A 24,790-nucleotide genomic window follows, 5' to 3' on the forward strand; every position below is an offset into this window, starting at 1 on the left:
CTCATGCATGCCAGACAAATGCTCTATTACTAAGCCACACCTCTAGCCCTAGACATTATCTTCAAAGTGCAAATAAATAAATAAAAACTCAAAATTCTACATGAAGATGTAAAAATACCACCCCCCAAATGCAGGAGAAACAAAGGCTTTTCTTCAGATGAACAAAAACAGAGGATTTCTTAATGGTAGATCTGAGTTACAAAAAATGTTCAAGGCAGTTCCTGAGATAGAAAAAAATATGAAACCAGACAGAAACTTGGATCTACACAGAGAAACAAAGTTAACCATAAATAGTTAAAGTGACAGTAAATATATAAAAGACCTTTCCTCTTATTTCTAATTTTACTAAAATACCATACCACTTTCTAAACCAAAACAGTAGCAATGTGTAGGCCAGTAGCATAAGTAAAAGCAAAATGAATGAAAACAGTCTAAAAGATGGGAGGAATGTAAGAACATTGCTCATGAAGTAGTACAGTATCTTTCGAAGGTAGACTATTGTTAGAGATGTATTTTGTTCACTGTAAGGCAAAAGATACATTTAAAAAAAACAGATATTATTAACAAATGAATAATAGAGATAAAATAGAACCATTAAAAAATTAAAGTGCTTTGCCTTGAACTTTTATCTGAAGGTGATGCTCAATGAACTAGGAATCAAAAATTCCTCTTGTGTTACTCACAAGTTGTGCGACCTTGGCCCGGCCTCATCTATAAACTGTAGTCACGTATTTCTGAGAGGTCCATGCCATAGGCTTCTGAGGACACAGGAAGAAAGGTAGAGTCCCAAGACCCTCCAGTTCTATGCTTAGTTACTTTAAAAACTTGATATTGATGTTTTAGCACATACATCTGCTCTGCCCTCTTGGCCCATGTCTCATCGTATATCCAAGAGCTGGGGACAGACGTTGTAGGCAGCACAATATAGTTGCAGTCTTTCATAGCTGCCTTTGAAATATTCACTGCTTAGTAACTGATGTGTCATAAGTATCAGTTGGGCTGCTAGAAAAACATGAATAGGGTATGTGAGACCCAAGCTGGGGAGCAGGGATCCAACTAGATAGACCCTCTCTGACTTACACTCAACAAGGTGTTCTATGCTTACTTGTGAAGGCACCTGTGACCCTAAGACTCCATAAACACTGAATGGGAGTTAGGAGCAGGTTTGTCCTGAAAAATTTCAAACCTTTTAAGGGGATCCCTTCCCTTCTCCCTCAGGAGAGGTGGGGAAGCTGTTTTCTGTCCCTATAAAAAGGAAGACCTGACAATAGAGACCCTTTATTCCAGAAGCCATATATGATAATTGCAGGAGCTCCAAACTTGGGGTCTCAGTCCCACACTCAGACATAGGCTGGCTAAACCTGGCTGAATGATTTTGCTGCTTTAAAGTCCCTACTTCATGATTTTTTTTTTTTTTTTTTTTTTTTTTTTTTTTTTTTTTTTTTTGGTACTGGGGATTGAACTCAGGGGCACTCAAGCCACATCCCCAGCCCTTTTTTGTATTTTATTTAGAGACAAGGTTTTACTGAGCTACTGAGTGCCTCACAGTTGCTAAGGCTGGCTTGAACTTTCAATCAGCCTCAGCTGCCTCAGCTGCCTCAGCCTCCCAAGCCACTGGGATTATAGGCATGTGCCACCTCGCCCGGCCTACGTCATCCTTTTTAACATGATTTTCATGGTCTCCCAACCTCTGCCAGACACACATGGGATTACAACAGGGGTATGGCCTGGTGCCTAGCACACTTGAATGATGGCTCAATGACCCATCCTGTCCTGTAGCATTCTCTCTGGTCCTGACAGTGAGAATACTGATGACTTGGACAACTCTTGAGAGGCCTCAGTTTCCAAAAGATGGGAGAGGTCATGCTCTTGCAGTTGATGTCTCTCTGAACATCAGACCAGGGCCAGCTCTCCTCAGATAGCACAAGACAAGCTGAAGTCACTGCAGGCTGATCAGTACACCCTGCAGCAAGCTCCAGGAAGCAAGCATGGCCAAGATGATCTCACCTACTGGCATGCTGCCCCACGAGCTCACTGGTCACAAGCTGTTGGGCTCTGGGCCTAAAGGAATAGTCAGTTTGGTGGAACCCCAGCTGTCATCATTTTGAAAACCAAGAACGGCTTAAGCAAACAGGTATTTAGTTCCAATGTTCTAATAATAATAATGCACTCTGGGGGCTTTTACTCCCTGAGGAGCAATAGCCAATTGGGTGAGTATTCTCCTGAACCTCCTTTTTTTGTGGGGGAGGGGCTGCTGGGGATTGAATTTAGGGGTGCTTTGCCACGAGTTATATACCTAATCCTTTTTATTTTTGAGACAGGGTCTTGTTAAGATGCTGAGGTTAGCCTTGAACCTATGATCCTCTGCCTCAGTCTCCTAAGTCACTGATATTATAGGTGTGCACCACCATACCTGGCCTCAGCCTCTTTTAAAATAACAACCATAGCTGGGCATGGTGGTGCATGCCTGTTATTACAGCAGCTCAGGAGGCTGAAGCAGGAGGCTCACAAATTCAAGGGCGGCCTCGGCAATTTAGCAAGATCCTAAGTAACTTAGTAAGACCCTGTCTCAAAATGGGATGTGGTCGGGATGTGGCTCAATGGTAAAGTACCCTGGTAGAATAAAATAAAATAAAATAAAATAATTTAAACACAAATAAAATAACACCCACAGCAGAGAAGCAGGTTACATGAAAGGTGAGAGACCCAGCAGTGACGGGACTGTAAATGGCACTTTCCCAGGCCCTTCCTGAGCCTCTAGACATGTGCAAGAACCCAGAACATCTAATTCTCTAACAGCCCCTGAAGCAGAGGCTGACATTGGCATTGTGGTGATTCTAAATGAGCCTTCCTCCCAGGGTGATCACAGTACCTAAGTGGCCCTGAAGAAGGCACTACTAATGGGTTAGAGCCACCATAGTTCTGAGGTGCCACTTGCAGGTCACAGTGCTAGAGCAGAGTTGATGAGGCAGGGGCTGTGCATGCTAAGGGCACCAGGCAGGCTTGGGGAGCAAGAGGATAGGGGAGGTGCTAGCCAAAGTTCCTACCAACCCTTGGGGTAGAGGCACCATGAGACACACTGGGGACTTGTAATGCTTCAGAAATAGAGAACAAATGCATTTCTTCAAATGAGAACCACCATTTGGACTCAAGGCTCAAGGTTCAGTTTCTCTCTGCTCCTTTAAGGTCTTTATTGGTCTGACAGGGTGGGCACAAGCTAACTTAAAATGATCCTTATTTTTAAATACCAAGAAGCAACCCAAGGTGTGACACCAAGAAGTCAGCCACTCAAAGAAAAACCAAGTTTCTTTTCTTTTTTTTAAAAACACCAATAGGGTAAAAAAGATGAATCAAATGGTTCTATCTATTTACCTCTACCTCTCCAGGGAAATCAGACCTTCTCTGACACAGCTGATTGAGGACCTCAGGCAGGTCAGACAGACAGACAGATGGTGGGGGAAGTTTGCCAGAAACATTGCAAGCATGTGAAAAGGTCCTTCTTCCTGCCATCAGCTGGACTGCTACAGATGGTATAGCTTAAGGACTGGGGTAAGATGAGGTAGGGAGGACAATGGAGTCATAGTGCTGGGAAGAGGCTCTTGGCAAACAGAACAAACTTACATCCTCAGAGATAAATGAGCTGGCTGGGCAGGCAGCAAGGAGGGCTATTTGAACTGAGACATAAAGCCCAAGGCAGCCTTCACTTCCTGATGTGGGAAGCCCCTACCCTGGGAGGCTCCACAGAGGGGCAGGAGAAGATGCTGCTATCCTTTCCCCACTCCCAGTAGGTTCTTCTGTGGGGTAATCTCTTAGGTCATCAGGCACAAACCACAGAAGGGCCAGTGTACTCAGGGAAAGCTAGAAATGGGGGGATATTTTAGGAGGGCAGGAGTAAAGACTCCTCTGGAGTGGGTCCCCACCCATCAGCCTTGTGCCCTTGAGCAAGAATTCACTCTCTTGATTCACTGGATAATTTCTGAACAGTTGAATTCAGCTTGGTCCCAACTAGGCAAGCTCTTATTGTCCATGTGCACTGGTAAAAGAATGTGGGGAGTATACAGGTGAGTGCAGAGGGGGAATTCTGGCTTGGAGTATACACAGACAGCTTCCACGTCACTGTGAGCTGAGTTTCCAGGCCTGATTCTAGTCCCACCTCTTCTGTGAAGCTGTCCAAGTATGACAGACCTTATCTAGGATTCTGGCAGCTAAGGTTCCAATTGGGATTGGCAAACAACTATGTGTGTTATGGCCTGAGCTGAGCACTCAGAAGACCAAGTGAGTCAGCCGATGCTTTGCAAGAAAACGATGCAAGCCTGGTGGCTAAGGCTCTCAATTGTCTTACCTGGCCCAGCAGAGGCATAGCAAAGCCATAAGTAAGGAGACAGAGACAGGTAGTACTGTTATCTTGCCTCAGTCCCACCTAGAGGGTATGTGGAGGGGTCAGAGTGGGGATTTTTTGGCTCCCTGGTCCTGAGACAAAGCAGGAGACCAACGGAAAGCCTTTTTGACATAGGCGAGATAGATGCAGCCCAAACTTCTCATGGGGTGGGTGGGTAGTGCCTACCAGGGAGATGGGTTCATTTAAGGAGACCCCCCCAGGGATCACCTACATCACAGCCTCGACTTTAGTCTTACCATTTGAGGGAGGATTTATTTATGGAGCTGCCTGGAAGCCAAGAGGAAAGACAACTGGCACCAGCAAGCAAGCTGCAGGTTGGCGCTGTTCTTTTCAGAACATTCTTTTAAAAACCTGCCTACATAACTGCTCATAGTAGTTAATATTTGGGACAAGATTATAAATATTTGATTCTCTTACTGTTAATCAACCAAAACATTTCACATTGAAACACATGGGCCATTTCAGCCTTTCTTCTCTGAATCCTTAGGGGTAGGTGTAGGTGCCAGCCACCTCTGATTAAATGGCCTACTTCTAAACTCTGGCACTCTGCACTTCCAGGGTGGGATCCAAAGGAATGACAGCTAGCTATGAAGACAGAAGAACCTGGCTTGGTGACAGAAAGGCAGCCTATCCCACTCACTGTGAGAGCAGACTATGTTCTGAGTCTTCCTTCATCCAGGTTTGATTCAGCTCAAATTCCTTGCACATTCCCAGGACTCTCAGGTTAGCCTATAAGAGCTCTTCAGTTATAAGATGTGAGTCTCTACAGTATCTCCTTAAATGTGTTTGTGCCATTTGCTCCAAGTATGATTGGCAACAGCTCATAGCCATTGATTATTTTTTTTGGTATCGGGGACTGAACCCAGGGGTGCTTCATTGAGCCCCATCCCCAGAACTTTTTTATTTTGAGACAGGGTCTTGCTAAGTTGTTTAAGTCCTCACTAAGTTTCAGAGGCTGGCTTTGAACTTGTGATCCTCCTGCCTCAGCCTCCGGGTTGCTGGGATTCTAGGCATGCACCACTGTCCCTGGCCATAGCCTTTGATTCTATAACCTCAGGTCAATTAGAGTCTGAAAAAAATGTGTAGTTGTACCATCAGAGACTGCAGTGACTCTGACTAGTGAACACTAAAAAGATCACAGATGTCCTGCCAACTAGAAAACAATGGGTTTTTAAAAACCATAAACTCAGGTGGAATCAATATTTTAAGAAATTTTCAACTGAATAAAACCTATTGCAGTAGGTCCCTGCCAGCCAGCCAGCCAGCCAGCAGGAAAGGGGACAGCTACCAGGAGCAGGGCTGGCTATGTGGAATGGAAGTACCCATGGCAAGCTGAGGAGACTGAACAGATGCCAAAGAGAACAGACATCAAAAACCCAGGAGCCCTGAGACAGAGGCAGACACATGGCAGGCAGCAGGTGGGCAGGAAGGCATTATTGTGGAGGCCAGGCTGCACTCCAACCTCTCTGCGCCAGTGCTTGTGGGCTGACAGAGTAGCCCAGGTACCTGGACACATTCAGACAGTGGTGTTGGCCTGCTTGGAGCCTGATGTTGGGGGCATGGTCAGAAGACAGCCCCACTGTCTCTTTCAACCTGTACCTCAAGCCAGGGGAGACTTTGACCAGGGAGGCCTTGGCAGGCTTTACAGGTTTTCCTAACCAAGGAAGATGGGCAGCCTGCTCTGGTCACAAATGGCAGAGGAGCAGAGGAATAGCTATATCAGGTGAGCCAGTGCCTCAGTCATCTGGTGAGCTTCCCAGGAATGCTCTTCTGATGAATGTTTGCAGAGTCTGCTTGTTGTTGAGACAAAGAAAGGCCCTGTGATTGCATCATTCTTCTACCACCCTCAGGAAGAAGTTCCATCCCTCAGAGCTCAGCTGCTTTCTCAAACTCTCTCCTCACAGTCTCTTTTTCACCCATTCTAGTTATCATAGTGTCCAGACACTGAAAGACTCTCAACTTCCATGTTTTTGTTCCCACTGCCTATAGACTTCTACATATAGACCTTTCCTCCAGGAAGTCCTCTCAACCTGTGAACCCCAGAACTTACTCCTGCCATCTGCTGGTACAACCAGTGCCCCAAGAAAAATGTAGAGACTTGAAGATCCAACCTGGCAGGATAGATAAGGGTGCCCTCACCTTGGCTTTCTCCACAGTGCCCTCTTCTATGCCTGGCATACAGCAGCTGCTTAACAAATGCCATAACCTGCTATGGCCTGAAGGGGTTTTCAGAAAGGTATTTTCAGAAAGGTAAGAATAAGAGGAGACCAAAGGGCAATTGGCTCTGTTCTCTGACAGCTTTCCCAGTCTTCACAGTGTGGGGAATAAGCAGGACAGCCTGAGTTTCCCTGGGATTATCTCCCACTTTGAGAAGGAGGGCAGTGTTCTTACCAGAAACTGACCTACCCTTGACCCTAGGAAGGGAGGTTGCTGGGCAGAGACCAGGACAGGCCTACCCTTTCAGGACTGAGAGCATTTTGCAGCTCCTGGTCTCTGCAGCCTGGTCTCCATGAACTATAGGCACAGAGTGTTTTGAATTTGGTATTTTAGAGTCTGTTGCCTTTGTTGTTATTATAATTTTTTTTTTATAAAACAAGAAAGAACAAAGCAATGGAAATATAGGACTAAGCCACCTGCTCAGCAGGTGGATAGGTGAGGAGTCAGGTAGAGGCCACAATTGCCTCTGCATCCAGCCAGAACTGGGAAGACGGGCCATCAACAGAAGCCAAGCACATCAAATGCACACTCTCCAAATCACAGGACCAGTGAATATGAAGGTGCTTCTGGTCATACGGGAAGCAGGGAGCCGGACTAAGGGCTGAGCATGCGGTCTGCGCTGTTCCCTGAAGCGAGCCGTGACAGGTGCAAGCAGAAAGACAAAGCCTGGAGTACAGAGTGTGGTCAGGGTTAGGGGCAGCACGGGCAATATTGGTGAAGGCAGTATGGGGTGAACAGGTGAAGATGAGCACAGATGGCACACAACAGACGGTAACAACATGGTGGGTGAGGATGAATGGCCGTGAAGGGAGTTTGGCTATGGTACCCAGGACTCTTCAGAAGGCCCACACCCTACAACCTGGGGGGCACAGGACAACTTCAGAGGGTCTTTGGCAGTTGTGTTCATGTTGTCAGTGGGGCTGGGTGGGGTGCATCATCTACACCATGAATATCAGACCAAGTCTCCCACTCTTGTCCTTTCTCCCCAGGCCCTTCACAGTAAACCAATGCACCCCTCAGATATTGGCTCCTTTGACTCCTCAAGAAGGCCTTGTACCCCTGACCAGGCCAGGCCTCTCTGGGACAGGCAAACTTACCTCTTTGTGGCTAACTTTGGTTGTATCCCAACCCTTGGCTGTTTAATTGACTAATGTGACCTGTATCCTGTGTACCTGGCATAGTGCTGATAGAATACCTGGATGGATGTGACCATATTCTGGCCAAAGAACCACAGAGAAGGGCAAGGCCTCTGACCTCTGAGGTACTTCCTTGAAGTGGCATTCTGAAGTGACATAGAGTAAGACAGGCAGAGGGTCTCAGTTCAACAGAGCTGCTACATATCCCAACGGCTAGCTAAGCCAGACAAAGTGAAGGACCAAACCATCCTGGAACAACCCTGCTAACCTAGGCCCTCCTCTAAGGTACCTCCAAGTAAGAAAACACATTCAGATGGAATCACTCAGGTCAGCCTGGCACAGGGACTTCCTTGTATTAGCTTCATGTCTGGCCTCGGTATGAGACTCAGAGCTTGCACTCTTTTCAGCTTTGCCCCAACTAGTGTTGAGTCTTAAATGTGTGTCTGCCCTCAGTTGATTTCCTCTCAGAGATACAAAGACACAACCAAGCCTGCAGTGTGGATGTCAAGATGGAGATATGCTACAATCCTGCAGGCACCTGCTTGAAATCTGGCACAGGGTAAGCACAGTGCTTGTGGAGGGGCCTAATTACTTACATACATACATGCACATACACATACACTTGCACACCAACACCGCATGTAGGAGAGGGACAAAGGTTTCTTTTAAACATCTCCTTACCCTCTGTTTGACATATGTAAATAACAATCACTGGGAGTCCCTTAAAGGTCACACTACTCTCCTCATGTCACTTTTTTCTTCTAGTTAGCTTCCTAGTCCTGACTAGAGGTTTCAACATGAAGTATTTCAGCACTGTGGATCAATCCCAAGAGACTGATGAAAGGCAGAAGTTAATTAGGTGGGAAGGACAACCTTCTCTGGCTTGTCTCTTCTCTCAGCTTGGCCAGAGGGCCCCTCCTGACTGTCATGAGAAGGGCTGGCAATGAAAGTTGGCTGTGGTGGTCTCAAGATGACCTAAGGGGTCAATTCTAAAGGCTTTCACCAAGCTGTGGAGGGGCTGCAGGAAGCTTCCAACCCTAGCAGAGAACCTGGATCCTATGAAGCAGCTATTACCAAATGTCAAGTTACCTATATATACCTGGAACCATTTTTCTAAATCTTTACTATACCTTACATCAAATCAGTTGAATCCAGCTGATTTCTGCTTTTGAATCAAAAGAGTACCAAAGTGGGGAGGCAACCTTAATGGTGTCTCCTAACTACCCTCAAAGCCAGTCCTGATGCTTGGCTCCCTTTTCCCGCTGGTGGGAAATTAATTAGCCTAAGAAGCCTCCAGGAGGCAGGAGACTGGAACTCAGGAAGCCCAATGCCCAGGCCCATGCAGAACTGCTGTTTCAGATGACAGTGCCTAACCTTTTTTGAAGTCATACCACTGGCTGGAGATGTAGGGTGAAGAGTTCTAGAGCCCAGGCTCTTCCCTCTATGTGATTCTACCCAGTTCTCATCCCAACATCACTAAGAACCTGGACAAGAGTAAACAAGTACTTTTGTTTAATACCCATGAGGCAAATATACTCCATTTTATAAGGAAAAACTAGCTCAGAGAAATGCAGGCCCTTGTCCAAGGTTGCTAAGCATGTAAGCAATGGAACTAGGATTGGAAGCCAGATGTCTGACTCCAGGTCAGACATCTGCTCTGTCCTTGCCTTCCTGTCTGAACTCAAGCAGTTCTCTGAACCCAGTAGTATCAGGAGTAGAAGCACCCATCACTCTCCTTGCAGGGGGAGGGCTTGGGCTTGGCTATGAATTGCAATGAGTGCTAATGCCCTTGTTCTTTCAGGGAGAACCTGAGGCTGTGCTCAGACTGAGGAGCTAAGTGGAAAGCATGAGCCATATATTTTCCTCCCAGAGCCAGCCAGGTCAGGAAGCAGGAAGCAGGAATGGGCACTGTGGTCTCTTGAGGTTGCGAAATCCCCTGACACAGCAGTTTGCTGTTTCTGCCTAAAGTCTGGGCCTTTCCCTAAGAACTAGTGAAGCTGGTGAATGGCCACTGTGGCATTTGAAAATCACAGCTATTTTAGGGCTCTGAATATTTTTCTGTTACATTGTTTTCTCTTAGAGGTGAGGGAGAAAAGCACTGTGCTGCTCCACATACTGGGGTGGGACTGGACAAAAATGGGCCATGAAATACCAATGGTTCCACACTGCTGATAGGAATCACTTTGAAACCACTGAAAGCATATTTTAATTTATTTATATGGCTCCATCTGCAAGCTTATAGAATTGGTTCTATAGTTATGTTGCCAACCTGAATGTGTCATGCCCAGTGCCTACTTGCCTTCCCAACTCTATGCACACTTATGTACCTGCATGGGCAGCTAGGTAGTTGGTGCCAGGTGGTGACATGGTTCCTCTTCTGAGATGCACTGACAGCCAAGCAGCCAAGCCCTATGATGCCTATGGCCTGAGCTGGGTGGGAAGATGCACAGCTGGTGCGGGAGCTTTCTACCCAGGAACACAGGAGTGGAGCCACATGGCATGTTCTCTTTCCTGAAAACTTGGCATGGTGCTAAATCCTCACAGGAAGTACCTGGCAGACACTAACTCCCAGAGCAAGGATTTATTGCTAATGCAGTTTCTCAATACTCTCAAGAGCAAAAGATTGGAACAGGGTGGTTTCCTGGGCTAACATGAGTTAATTAAGAAGGAGAGGATCTTACTTAAGGAATTTCCACAGAACTGAAGACTGGAGTAACAGGCAGCAAGCTCAACACTCCAGGGAGGGCAAGGAGGTGCCAATGCTAGGACAGGGTAAGGACACAATCCCATTAAGAGAAGTCAGAGACATGCAGCACACACACAGATACACTGCTTCTCTCTCAACACACATGCTACAGAGCCAAATCCAGGAAGGGACGCTGTAAGTCTTCTGTCCTCTCAGGAGATAACTAAATCCCACCCTTGGAGAAGCTAAGCCTTGGCCATCTTGTCATCTCTCACCAGTGCTTTTGATGATCTTTTGGCTCAGCAAGCTGGGGCATATGCCCATGTTCTCCAGGAACCTGTACACACTGGACAGGGCCCCAGCAGAGCACTGGAGCCAAGGCAGTATGCCTTCCTGGCTCCCCTCTACCCAGACCTGAACTGGACCTCAACTTTACGGCTATCGTGGTGCCCAGAAGGCCCATCCTTCCTCTGAGAAATTGCTCTACAAAGGCTACCTGGCAGGAGGCAAAGCCCAATCCTACCCACCTAGGGGTTTCCCATCACCTTGGGGAAAGTAGAGCAAGGCCTGTTTCCCCACAGCCTGGATAAGATGAGCCACAATGGAGTGAGGGCCTAGGTATCTTTCAGCATTGTCACTATCTTCTCAGGGGGTCACTTTAATGGTTCTCTAAATTCACCAGTTTGGTTTATCCCATCTTGTCACTGTAAAGGTGAGGAGAACATGAAGAAATAAAGCTACATGCAAGCATGCAAGCCTCCTAATGTTAGTAAGAAATGTGATTGAATAGTCGCCACCTGCCCCATTCCACATGGGATGGCCTTGCACATGATCCCAGATGACCTCCATCAACATCCTGTCTGAATACCCCAGGGTGAAAGATTTAATTAGTCACCACCTTCCTGTGATGGTCAGGACAGAGATATAACATGCAACTGAATGGTGCAGGCCTCACCAAAGACATGTCTTCCAAATGCCCCACAAAGGAGATGTCAGCACACTCATTTTGCAAGTGAGAAAATGCAGGCTCAAACAAGTGAGGCACTTAAGTCCAGCCTGACCCTTACACTGGCTCCCAGGTGGGCAAGCTAGCAGGTGGCGACCCTGAGCATGTCTTGGAAGCACAAGAATCACCGTGAGTCCATGAAGTTAATGAACAGCCGCAACATTGCCCGTGTCACCCCAGACCCAACACCCCCCCCTCACCAAAACAAAGCGACAAAATAAAGTCGCTTGAGCACCCTCCCCATGATTGGCGTGCCGCCCTGGGCTGGCAGTAGGGAGAACAGGGACTATACCGTCCGGCGTCGCCTGCTGGTGGGGTTTTTTACATTTGACGTAATCGTGGTCAATCGGAGTGGCTGTGTAAGGTGGGGATGTCAGACCTGGGCCAGAGGAGGAGGGGAGGGAGGCTCCGGGGCCCGGCAGTGTCCCAGCTGAAGAGTGGGAGTCCTCATCCACCAGGCAGGCCTTCTCCCTGTGGGGACAGAGGGTTGGGGCACAGGTTAGAGCCTCCATATCACAGTGAAATGGACATGTGCCACTGTGGGTCAATATCCTTCCCAGAGTATGCTGCTCTCATGTAAAGCTATTTTGACAGCACCCGGATAGCTCCAGCCCCTAAATGGATGGCAACTCAAACTTTTTGGCCCAGACTCTGAGGCATCTCTGGATCTCAGAGCCCAGTAGTCTCTTTAGGGAAGCTGACAAGCCTCTCCTCAGAAGCACCCAACATCCCTTCATACCAAGTCAGTGCACTTCTATGTGATAACCCAACAGATCTAATCCCTGACAAGTGGGTAGACAGAAATACATCATTTTACTATAGGCTCACACTCATACAAGTACATCTACTGCAACATGGATAAAAAAAAAGTAGACACACCCTCCATGTAACCATGGAATGGTTACATAAAACCAGGAATATCTGTACTATGCAATAATAAATATGGAATAGAAAAAATGTGGTGAGGGGCTGGGGTTGTGGCTCATTGGTAGCGCACTCGCCTCACATGTGCGAGACCCTGGGTTTGATCCTCAGTACCACATAAAAATAAATAAGTGAAATAAAGGTATTATGTCCAAGTACAACTATATATATATATATATATATATATATATATATATATATATATATATATAAGAAAGAATGTGTGAAAAGATTATCATCTTTACAGACTGTGGCCAAGGCCCATCATTGAGGGAAAAAGCAAACTCTGGAGCAACACCTTCAATAATTTATTTTGAAGAGATAAAGAAAACCCTTAATTCTATGTGTGAACATAAGCATATACAAATTAAAGAAAATGATCTGGGAAATTAAACTGTCAATAGTGTCTAACTCTATTTATATGTACCTAAATTTCTTATAACTAGAATATGGTCAGTCACATATTATTTGTATAATTAAAAACTATTATAACAGAATTATGGTCAATGAAAGACAACTTCATTATACCCTGGGGGCTCTTTATATTTATGTAATTTCTGAGAACACTGAACCTACCCAAGTAACACACCACCTGGGTGCTTATCTTTTCAATAAGCTGAGGGATACTGCCTCTGTGGACTATTTGTAGCAAATTCTCTCTGTCATGTGTCTACCTGTGGCCATGAACATAAGGCCCTCAGGGACTGGACCTGGGAGCAGGGCTCAGGCAGGGGCCCCAGAGATGAAGTGAGTTAAGAGAAGTACCAGGGTGGGACACTGGACCATGCCAGGGCACCAGCTTCCTTGAGCTCTCTGACACTGCAGGAAGGACCCATGCCTCTCATGGCCCTCACTGTTTCTGAGAACAGGCAGTACACCAGGCCTCAAAGGTAACCCATCCTTGGGAGGACCCCAGAAAAGGATAGGGGGTGGGGTAAGCATCTACAAAGTGAAAACTGGCCTTCTACAATGCTCTGCATAAAACAGAGCTGTACTTCAGTGGAGTGGAAGGGAAGGTGCCAGCTTCACTTTAGGACATGCACCCAAGGGTGGGGTGACACCAGGTGTCATGGCCACAGGAGGAGGAGCTGAGGACCACACACTAACCTTCTCTCTCACATTCAACAGGATGATTTTGGCCCAGCAATTAGAGTTTCCAGGCAGGTTCCAGAGACTCTGAGTTCCAGTTTACCCAGTAGCCACATTCTGAACACTATACTGTAGTAAATGAGGCATGTGGGATTACCACAAGCATGCTACTCACTTCTCTGAAGCTTTGGGTGTATTCTTCTCCTCACCCCTGGCAAAGGGTCCTTCCGCTGCTTCCTTCATAAAGTTGACCAGGACCTCTGCACCAACCCCAGATTCGGGTTTTCCCAGGAGCTTCAGGATGGAAGCATGGAGCCGGAAGTACACCTAGAACAACACTTCTGGTGTAAGCAGCCTTCCCAGTGCTATAACTATAGCTAGCAGCCACACTGGAAGTGGGTCCCTGCCTGTGATGACAGGCCACCACACACTCCCCTGTTTTGGTTACCTTTAAGCCAGCCAAATCCATAACTAATTCAAAATTAAAAATTAAATGAATTAAAAAATTAAAATGAATACTGTCAGCATTTCAGCTTAAATGTTTACCTAGTAATCCAGCCTTGTGGCGGTGAGATAAGAGTAAGGACCTTGGCTCCATTCACTGGGCACTGCCTCCTACTGTGATGCCACTGATCCTTTGTGCCCCTTTCCTGGTCCCACAGAAACTGAGACTATATATCTGTCTTTACACTGAACTATGCATGCCCTAAGGCAAAGACTAGGTAGGATTTCCTATCTGTAATCCAGCCCCAGGGAAGAGCAAGGTCTTCATAGTTCTCAAGAACCTTCGCCTGTAGGATTCAGACAGGTAAGCAGGCAGAACAATGAATCAGATAAGGTTCTGTGCTTTCTACTACATTCCTCAATTTACAAATAGGTGAAATCAGTTGCCTAAAGTCCCACAGCTAGGAAAGCTCACAGCCAGGTAAAACCCAGGTCTGTCCTGTCTTCTGCCCTCTGCTGCTCCTACATAAATGATACACCACAAGCAGACACACCTCCACAGACAGCTTGATAATGTGGGTATAATGTGGCTCCTGCCTGTAGTACACGCTACAGACAGCATATCTGTAGCATGGATATCCCAGGGCCTGAGAACTGCTGGCACCTCAGACCCTGACTAGCAGGCTTTTGCATATACCAAAGATGGTTTTCACTTAGGTGACAAGCGTCTGCTGGTCCAGGCCCAGGTAGCATTCTCAAGGGGGCATACCAGACAGAGAGGGCTCACACCCAGAGTGATCCACTTCTAGCCTATGGATTCTAGAGAAATTGGCTCAGCAACTCCATTTTTAATTGTAGGAAACCATCCATAAATATCTAGGTGGCCAAACTTGGAGGAGAGCAAAGTGTTTAAGAGGCAAGTAAAGTTTTTGAATCAAGGTTCCACATCAGAGGAACCAAGGCATTTCATTTTCAACAGAGCAGGGTTAAGTTCTTCACAGAAATGTCATTTATAAAACAAGATATACACATGCATCAACGGATTCAAAGTTACAGATACACTGGAATGCCCCTGGAATGAACTCTGCACCTGCAATCCTTCAAGCCAGCACAGTGTACTGGAGAAGGGTGGTCCATATAACTGAGGCCTTAATTCCTCATTTAGAAGTCCCTGGGCACCCTGAGGCCATCATCCTGCTTGGTCACTGGCTCTACTAGACAGGAGCAGAGTCCAAAACTCAAAAGAAAATACCATGGAGGAAAACCATGGAGAGTTGATATTATCTTTGTGAAATCCAGGTCACTTTCCCCCACCCTCCACCTCCACTCTAGCCAGGGTCAGTTCTGCCCAGAGGTGTCACATATCAGTTATAGGCCTGGTGGGATCTGGCCCAGCTCCCTTTCTCTCCTGCTGGTAATTTAGGGTGAGTCATATTTCTTCCCTGGACCTCAGCCTTCTCATCTGCAAAGTTACAGTTCCTCCAAAGCACTCAGTGCCTAGTAGATCGTATAAAAGTACAGTGAAGAGGGAAGAAGTTGGCCACTGCTGAAAAAGCATTCAATAGGAAGCTTTACTTAAGAATATCTGGCCTCCTAATAGCCACTATATAAACACTTCACAGCAACTTTTAAAAATTAGGACTTTTTTGTCTGCTCACAGGATTAGCAATTGTGTAAAAAGCAAGTTCTAGCATGACTGGGGAGAAAAACAAGTTCATCAATCAGTATAACCTGTCAGGATAACTGGACACTGTTGCTCAAAATGTTAAAAGACCCAGCAATTCCACCTTTGAACTTTAGCCCTTGAAAATATTCATTAAGTGCTCTCTAATACAAGTACAGGAACATGTCCTAAGAAGTGGAAGGGAAGCCAAACCCATTAAGAAGGCACTGAATAGATAAACAAATGCCCAGCCCAACCATGGGGCACTAAAACAGGCAGGGAATCTCACCATACCTTCAACTACATCTTGTCCAAGGAACTCAGAAAATGTTACTAAGTATCTACCTACATATTGATTAAAAAAAAAAAATAGGACATACAGGGACATGTCCAAACTGTTAATAGGGATTATTAAAATGGGGCAGGTGTTAATATCACTGGGGACTTTCATGTTTTATATACTTGTGAATTGTCTGATTCCCTTTAAAAAGAAAATAAAAGTATGACTACATGTTAATTTTATCATGGGGGAAAAACACATGAAGGTAGAAAAAGGATTAGTAAGCAGTAAATTCTACCTTAATTCTAAAAAACTTGCTGGGCATGTTAGCAGTCTCAGGAAGGGCAAAGCTAACATGTTCAGGGGAAGTTTGAATCCTGGGTTAAGCCAAGCATGTCTGGATCTCCACCCACATCTTTGGTTTCCTCCCCTACAAAATGCACTGGTCACAGCTGCCTGGCCTGCCCCTTAGGACTACCACGAGAAACAGTAAGAGCATTCATCAGAGGTACACTGGAAATCAAAAAAGAAAATCCCAGCAGTTCAAAAACAAAAACTGATTTTCTCTTGAGAAGTAGTGAGAAAAAAACAAATCTGGGGTAAAGAGCAGGCTGTTCACCCTGGCTCAACCTTGCCAAGCTGGGTATCCCAGACATAGGCTGGGACCTCACTGGGCCTTGGATGTCTCATATGCACCTGGAAGACAGAGTGTCTGTACTCCCCCTGCCGGGCTATACTCCCCCTTGGCACCAGAAGACATTGAACTTTACTGACTGTCATCACCAAGGTCAAACTCTTCAAACCTGTGGGTGCTAATGAGAAAGGATTTTTTTTTTTTCCTGAGAGATGAGAACAATCGCACGTTCTTCCAGAAAGGATGGTAAGCACCCTTAGAAAAAGAGAAGAAAGGCTGCTTTAATTTAATTGCACATAAAACTGCTGAACACAGAGAAGTTTCCAGTGGGTTTGCAGGAGAGTCACTGAGATTGTGAGCCCCATCCCCAAGGAGACAGAGAGACCAGCCCATGCCTGCCCTGACTCCCAACCCTGGGCCAACATGGTGTCACCTCCAGGGCCTCCATGGCCAGCTCAGGTGGGTTGTGGTAGTGGATCTTCTTGGGATAGCGGGCAGCTTCCTCATGCAGATAGTGGCTAGCCTGCCTATAGTGCAGCAGATAGACGGCTGGTGGTTGCTGCTGCTTCTCAGCCACCTTGCCTAGCATATAATGGATGAGCCATTCCTCTTCATCACCATCGCCCTCACAGTGAGCTGCCGATGTGAAACAGTGCCTGGCTGTCTCCAGCATGCTGTCTCTCCGGCCCTCCATCTGTAACAAGTCCCAAGAGCATAGGCCTTAGGCACAAGGATTGAACCTACCCAGGAATCATGCTTTTTCCAATATTAATTCAGTTGATTTGTTGACAAAATTTATATTCCTCTCAACAACCCTGAGATCAGACTGTTGTCAGCATTTCCCAGCTGATGATAATGAGACATGAAGAGCCCTGAGGATTCCGCACAAGTACACATAAAGTAAGGTGCAGAACTGGACTTAAATTAAGGGTGCCTCTCATCAGTGTAAGGTCCTTTCTTATGCCCTCCCCCTGCAGCTCTTAACAGTTTATGAATTTGTGAAGTACCCACTGACCCCCTCTAAGGTTCCTATCTATGATCTATGTGGCTGCAGTAAGGATTTGTACCTGCAAAGGGGAAAGAGTAGAGGGCTGGGGCTGCTATCGCCAGAGGGAAGAACCAGGCCAACGGCAATTGTGGCATGTCACTTACAGTCTCAGAATGTCGGGCACAATGACAAAAGCTCATCCTCCAGGGCAGAGGGGCTTTCAGAGGATCTCAGTGGCACAACTGTGGGCTGAGAGTCTCATTCAGTCCTCCAACAATCCCATGATAGTGTTGACAATGCCATCATCTTTTTTTGAGTTTTGATTAAAGATGAACACTGCAGAACTTAAGGCTTAGCGCCATCTATCCAACCAGCAGTTCCCTTTCAGCACACTGCTTTCCTGGGAGACCTTTTTGGGCCAGGGTACCTTACTTCTGTACTAGTCTAAACATGTCAGTTTGAGGGCTGGGGATACAGTTCAGTGGTAGAGTACTGCTTACCATGTGTAAGGCCCCGAGTTTGATACCCAGCATCACCAAAACACCAAACCAAAACCAAAAGTCAGTATGGTTCCTTTGCTTCCTTTTCAAGGAGGCCAGGGTTCCCTGCTGAACACAGACCTCAGGCTAGACCCAGCATCTCCCACTAAGGGTGCCCCTTACCAAAAGAGACTTAAAAAATCCCAACACATGGTCAAGAATTTTATAAGGACCCAACAAATTCCTTTGAGGAAAAAGGGAAGAGACACTTTCCTTCTGGTGGCTACCACCTCTCGCCCTACCAATTAACTACTCTCAAACTGATGACTGACAAGTCAGGTCACAATAGTCCGTCCCTGAACTTGCCTGCACTGGATTGGGTGTCTAAAAACCAAGGGGACAAGTTATCATTATGTATGGTATGGCTTGAGCCTCCTGGGAATAATCACCCCTGAACTCCTGGCTTGAATGTGAAGACAGGCACAAAGAATGTCTGGAAAAGAATTTTGTAGTCCTGAAGGTACTCTGGTCAGACAGAAGGATGACAAGGCCCCTTTGCTTAGCTGGTCCTCACCTGCTGCACAAGCTCAGGAGGCAGCTCCGCTTTCCATTGCTTCAACTGGCGTGAAGCGAATGAGTGCAAGGCATAGGACATGGTGCCATACTCAATCCACAGGGACAGGTTAGAGCTGTCGATCTCCAGGGCCCGCCTGAAGCAGTTCAGGACAGGTGTGGCATGTTTCCAGATTGGTCCATCACTCTTCAGCTCATTGGAGTTCAACTTATCCTGAATGCGACTGGCCCGGGCCAGAGCCATGCCTGCCCAGGAATCAAACCTGGAGTGGGTGACAAAAAAAGCACAAGCTAAGACCACCATTGCCCTGATAGTAGGGCAGTTATGATGGCTCTGAGGGTAGGCAGATAGGCACCATGGACACTGTACTACCGTAACACTAGAGCTCAAAGCCCAAGATCATGATTTGGACCAGGCACGTCTCAAAGTCTCAGTTCCTATATCATGACATATATCTAAGAAGATCTACCTCAGGAGAAAAGCTGCGGGTTGTTGAAAGATAAAATGTATAAGTCCTTCTACAATTCACAGGCACTCAATGACTGCTTTACTGGATGGGCTCTTGGACTTTGCTGCCTCTGTTTCCCTGAACTGAGGAGGAATAGCTCTCATGGAAAGAAACAGGGGCGCTCTGCAAAGCATCAAAATAGGGCCCAGTCAAAGTGATGGGGAAACTTTCAGCAGGTGTCATAGTCCCTCCTCCTACACAGGCAGAGCCTGCATCAACATACTTACCAAACAGGAGCACAGTCACCAGCCACTCCTCTCCCTGTTTTCCCTCTGGGACCCTGAGCAGACTCTGACCTTTCCAGCTCAGTTCCCAGCAGTAAAACAAAGAATGAGGGGGAATATGTGATGGCTGAGCCCCTATTATTCTGAGATCACCTACCTGAAAGAAACTAAGGGTGAGAATGTAGAAACCTCTCTGCGAGGATAATCAGCTACAAAGACAACAAGACCAAGATAATTTATGGGCTCTTAACAGAGTTCGTAATTTTCTGAATGCTAGATAGACAACAGAAAAAGGAGCTAGAAGGATGAAAGTTAGAAGTTACTCTCCAACAATTCTTGCCCACCACAGCTAAAGTTAGCTACTATGACTTTAAAAAGGGTTAACTGTCTTCCTGAACTATTTAATAGTTTACCATAGCTCCAAGATGTTGTCAAGGAACCTTGTGAGTTCAGATGTACTTTCACTGCACTTCAGTACCCAAGGAGGAAACTATATTAATGAAGGAAACAGAAAAAGACAGAAGGCTCACTGGGGTAAGGAGGACAGCAAAGACAAAGGCTTCATCCCTCATTCCATTTGAGGGGCTCCTGAGAGTAGCTCTTCCTCTTCAGGGACCTGGGGACCCAAGGCTACCATGTCTTCCCTTCCTCTGCTTATATCACCCTGGAAGAGGGTGGGGCTAGGTGTCAAACTCCCCTTCACTAGGACCAGTTTCTTTCAATTTCCAGCATGCTTTCTGTATTCCATTTGTCCTCACCTTGAAAAAAGAGCCCACACATCACAATACTACCTATGTGGTTACATAGAACCAACATAAAAACCAGTATCTCTTATCACAAAGTAATCAAAAGCAGAAGCATATCATCATGACAACTGAAAATGTTTAAGTGTTCTACCTAGAGCCAACTTCTGATGTGAGTATCTGACCCTGGCAGTGCAGTACATGCCCATACTCTAGAAATACTGATTTACAGGGACACCGAGGGGCCTGAGGGCCAATGATGTGAACTTGGGGGTGGGGGCAGAATGTCAGCTCTGACTTGTGCAGGGCAGACCTAATGCCAGCACAGGATACAGAGTTATCTCCTTGGCAATGGAGATAAGTTGATAAGTTGTTTTCCCCCTCCCCAAATGGTGCTCTGACCAATTTGGGCTACCTCCAGTTTAGCAAAAGCAAAAAGAAAGGTCAACACAAAGGAAGGAAAAAACTGTTACCAGTATTTGTTCTCATAGACTCTGTTTCCGGTTAAGAACCTCCAATACTATAATCACGACCCTATTATCCACCCAGCTGACTGTTATGGGCTTCACCCCTACCCAACAAACTCAGAAGACTTTAATAAGGGAAAAAAAAAAAAAAACCCAACTGTACCCAAACTTCCACATTAGTTAGACCAGAAGCCACAAGTCTCCCCTGGCACCTGTCTGTTAGGGCCAGAATGAAGAAGACAAAGGGCTGAGGCTCGGGACCAAGATAGGTTCCTTCTTGGCTCTGGGGCCAGCTTTCAGAGACCCCTCCTCTGTAGCAGGTAGACTGGTCTTAGTGGGTTGATACCCTCCGATAAGGTGGTATGCAAATTGGAGGGAAGTATGGTTGAGACTTTGCAACTCTCATTTCAGTGATTAAGGGCTTATCACATGAGAGAAGCTACACAAAGTGCCTGCTGCCCCAAGGTTGGTAGGTTTTACCATACTTTACAGATGTGGCAGCAGCAGTACAGAGGAGATGATCCCAAGTAACACAATGTATCACACAGTGAGCATTCAGCCAGTCTTAATGGAAGTCTGTGCCACTACAATGGTATACAGCCCCCAGAGAGGATATCCAGGGCTCTAAGTACACAGTCCCTTGCCTGGAAGGAACCACAGACTGAACAAAAGGGGCCCAATAAGGACTATTCCCATAAGCTATGGAAGTCTTACAAATTGGCTTCACTGCTCAGATCCCAACCCTTTCTCCCCCTTGGTCAGGTGGAACCCATTGAAATTCTCAGGTTTCCCAAGTGAGAACAGTTTTGTGCTTATAGTTAAGGACAGCTACTGTGGGCTAGCCTCTGAGTACCACCAGGAAGCCTGTCTACAGACATAATACCTTCAGAGGCTGATCAGCCACAGAGGGTGGTCTTATTTTAACTGTGACACAAGGCTTACCTCCTAGGTGTGCCAGCCATGAGAAGGTATCAAGTGCACTTGACTTCATGAGTAGAGCAGGGCCTTTAAGGATGTTCAGGCCAATCACATTTTAAGAGAAAGTTAAGCAAGGCTTCTTGGGAAGAAAGCACAAGTCTCACACATACAGAGCTCTCCAACATGTATCAGGTGACAACCACTACTGCCAATGATGCCCTGAGTCTCATCAAGGAAAGAGAACTTCAGTTTGAGTTTTTCCTATTACCCTCTCTACCCCAAGAAAACAACCATAATTAAAGAACCTGCAACAGAAACACTTAAAGGTACATATAACCCAACTTCCTGGGGCCTGAAACCAGAAAGGAAACAGCACAAAACAGCACCTCCTTGTCTCACACACCAAGGCCCAAATTATACTTTGGATCTTCTCTGACCCCCCTGTCCCTTTCAGGGAAAGAAGCCTTCTGTCCTATGCTTTTTATGGAGAACCTACTTTTCTAATAACTGTAGTGCACTAAACTACCTTCTTATGTCTTTTCCCTGGCCCCCTTGTTGTGAGCAGGGAAACTCCAAACTGGCCTCCTGAAGATCTGGCTGAACAAGTCACCCCAACCCTCTGGGTAGCCAGCCTGGCCCTAGCCCAAATCACCCACCTGTTAGGGCAGATGCAGATGTCATGCATGTAGAATTTGATGGCCTTGGACTGCTCCTTGTTTTTGAAATGATAATCAGCCAGGAGGTAGTAGAGTTCATTTACTACTGGAGGAGAGGGGTCAGCCCCTTCTGGGAGGCAGGGCACCTACCAGGTAAGAGAGTAAGTATAAGAGGAGGTGGCCTCAGCTGTGCCCTATAAGCCCAGGACTGCTTGGTCCTATCAACACATGACAGATCCCTGGCTTCTCCTAACCCTGGCATCTTATGCAGAGCAGGAAAGAAACCAGGGCATACAGGTAGCAATGTTGGAGGGGAGGAATGTGATCTGGCCCCATAACCCCCACCTCCTTGTATCTACTGAGGCCCACCTCAGATGATATCCCCTCAATGTAAGCAGAGACTTTGTCTAGGCTCAGTGCTGGCCTCTCTGTACGGGGCACAATGGTAGCAATTCTTTTCAGGAGATTGGCCAAATCAGCAGATACAGTGCTGGTCTTGTAGCTGTCAAATTCAGGAAGGGTCTTGGGCTTAAAATACTCAAACATAAACAGGGCATCCTCCCATATAAGATCCACCTTGAAAAAAGACAGAAGGCAGATTCATATTATACTCAGAGTAAAGAAAAAAGTTTCTCCATAGATATGCATTATGACCAATGTAAATAAGGTCACAATATATTAAAGGGTCTATAACAAGTCCCCGTTACACTTCTTAAAATCTGCACACCCAGTGTAATCCTTAAATTCAAGTGTTTGAAAAGTATAAGCCTAGTTTTTATAAATACAAATATTTTAACTGAGGATTATGCTCTGTGAGATCACATGGCTCAGCCAGAGGGTGGGTTCTATCATAAGTGGGGGCCTGGGGCCAGCCACTGACCCTCTCTGTACCACAGCTGCTCCCTCAGTCATTTGGTTGACGAAAACTGAGTGCTGACTCTGAGCCTGGATAGTTTTAAAGGCAGGAACCAGAGTGGAGATCCTAGCCTAAGGAACTCATATTTTAGAGGACAAAATTCCTAAGATTAGAGAGAAACTGACAGTATTGAGGAACCATGAGCTAATAACACAAGATGCTTTAAAAAAAAAAAAAAAGGAGAGAAAGAAAACCTCTAAAGAATTATTCATATCCAAGTTGCAAATAAATCTAGAGAATTGCTACACTACATTTTTGAATCATTTGTCAACATTTATGAGGAGACCATTTTTTGGAAACTCTTTATCCTTTAATCAAAGGACACCATAAGGTCCTCTTGTACTCTTCTTGCAACTTGTACTGGGACTGTGGAGCTGAGTATAACAAATCTGACTTGTTTCAAAAGAGCTTCTGCTTCCCTGGAGCCTCATTCTTCATCAGAGCTGCCTCCTTCCCAGGCCTGTGGTGGCAGACTTACCTGCTGGGCTGAGTGCTCCTCTAAGTACCTGGCCTTGCTCTTCTTGCTAGGGAAGCTGTACAGGCAGTAGAAGCACTGCTCCAAGGCTGTCTCCAGCTCCTCCTTATAGGGGTGTGTGTCTTCAGAAGTGGAGGCAGCAAGTTCCTTTTGGAGAACTTGCACCTATGGTGAGTAGAAAGAGATGCCTGGAAAAGTGGCCTGCTGCGAGAGCCTCCCTGTCATAAAAGGATCTCCCTGGGGAGATCTAAACTCTTTCAACCTAAGGAGGCAATGTTTGTTGGGTCCCTACATGACCTGATTCCAAAAGACATGCTTTCTAGAAAAGACCTGTTATCCTAATGGGGTTATCTGGACCAGTTCTGGCAGCAGCCTCCTCCCATTGGGTTTGCTGAGCTGCCTTCTTTCCAAATACCCAGTTTCCACCAACTACTAGAAGAAAATATTATACTCCATTTATTTAGCTGTACATTTCCTAAATGAATTATTTACTTAGCACCTTTTTTTCCTAGGCAGTGAAACACAGTCCTGTTTTTAAGAAGTTAAGGTTCCAATGGAGATAATGGAGTTAAATATTGAAAACAAGCAAGTATAAGAACATAATTCCCATTAGGGTTGAGGGAATCTCCCTCAGACAAAATATTTGTGAGGATCAGATAGAATGTGAATAATATGTTAAACAAGTTGTCCCTATAGATATGAGATCCTATGGCTATTGAACTATTAGTAAACAGGCATTCTTTCCAAGTATCTATGAAATTTTATCAAAACTAGATAAAAAACAAGACTCATAAAATACCAAAAGATAATACAGACCATATCCTCTAAATGTAATTCAATAAACTTAGAAATCAATCATATAAAAATAGCAACCACTAAATATAAAAATTTCTGGGATGTACCTAAAAATGTATTGAGGGAAAACTTATATACATATATTATACTTCAATACATATATTAGGAAATTAGTATTAAAATAGCATTGTTCTCAATAAAGAAACAACAGAGTATCCCAAAGAAAATTAAAAGATAATAATATAAATAGATAATATTAAAGTGGTAATTAGTGAACTAGAAAGTAAAGAAAAAAATAGATCCAGGAACGAATAGGTTATAGTTTGAAAACATTAATATAGACCTCAGGAAAAGACTTGTTTTAAAAATCATAGGCAAACATCATGAACAGTTTTATATTAATAAGTAGACCCTATTCTGAAAATATAATTGATTTGAGAAAAAATCTAAACGGATCTATATTCACTAAAGAAATCGAGTTTTAGTTTAGATCTGTGTTGAAGGCTTTATTTAGAGACTACATCTTATCTCATTGAGTTGCTTAGGGCCTCACTGAGTTGCTGAGGCTA

At 45.6% G+C, this 24,790-nt stretch overlaps 1 protein-coding gene across 7 annotated transcripts in view; it reads right to left on the reverse strand.

Moving 5' to 3' along the window:
• Cabin1 (calcineurin binding protein 1) overlaps positions 1 to 24,790 on the reverse strand; it is a 138,790-nt gene that overhangs the window by 61,308 nt on the left and 52,692 nt on the right. For 5 of the 7 annotated variants that reach the window (XM_026412506.2, XM_026412507.2, XM_077796148.1 and 2 more), the window contains 7 exons: positions 23,430 to 23,591; positions 22,405 to 22,611; positions 22,036 to 22,181; positions 18,520 to 18,781; positions 16,912 to 17,172; positions 13,633 to 13,784; positions 11,737 to 11,915 (listed from right to left, as the gene is read on the reverse strand). In XM_026412506.2, coding sequence (XP_026268291.2) covers positions 11,737 to 11,915; positions 13,633 to 13,784; positions 16,912 to 17,172; positions 18,520 to 18,781; positions 22,036 to 22,181; positions 22,405 to 22,611; positions 23,430 to 23,591 — 1,369 coding nt within the window. The remainder of the gene's footprint in view (positions 1 to 11,736; positions 11,916 to 13,632; positions 13,785 to 16,911; positions 17,173 to 18,519; positions 18,782 to 22,035; positions 22,182 to 22,404; positions 22,612 to 23,429; positions 23,592 to 24,790) is intronic. The other 2 variants (XM_077796146.1, XM_077796147.1) reach the window with 2 other exon arrangements.

This window comes from Urocitellus parryii, chromosome 3 (genome assembly GCF_045843805.1).
Source record: "Urocitellus parryii isolate mUroPar1 chromosome 3, mUroPar1.hap1, whole genome shotgun sequence".
In the NCBI taxonomy this organism is placed as follows: Eukaryota; Metazoa; Chordata; class Mammalia; order Rodentia; family Sciuridae; genus Urocitellus; species Urocitellus parryii.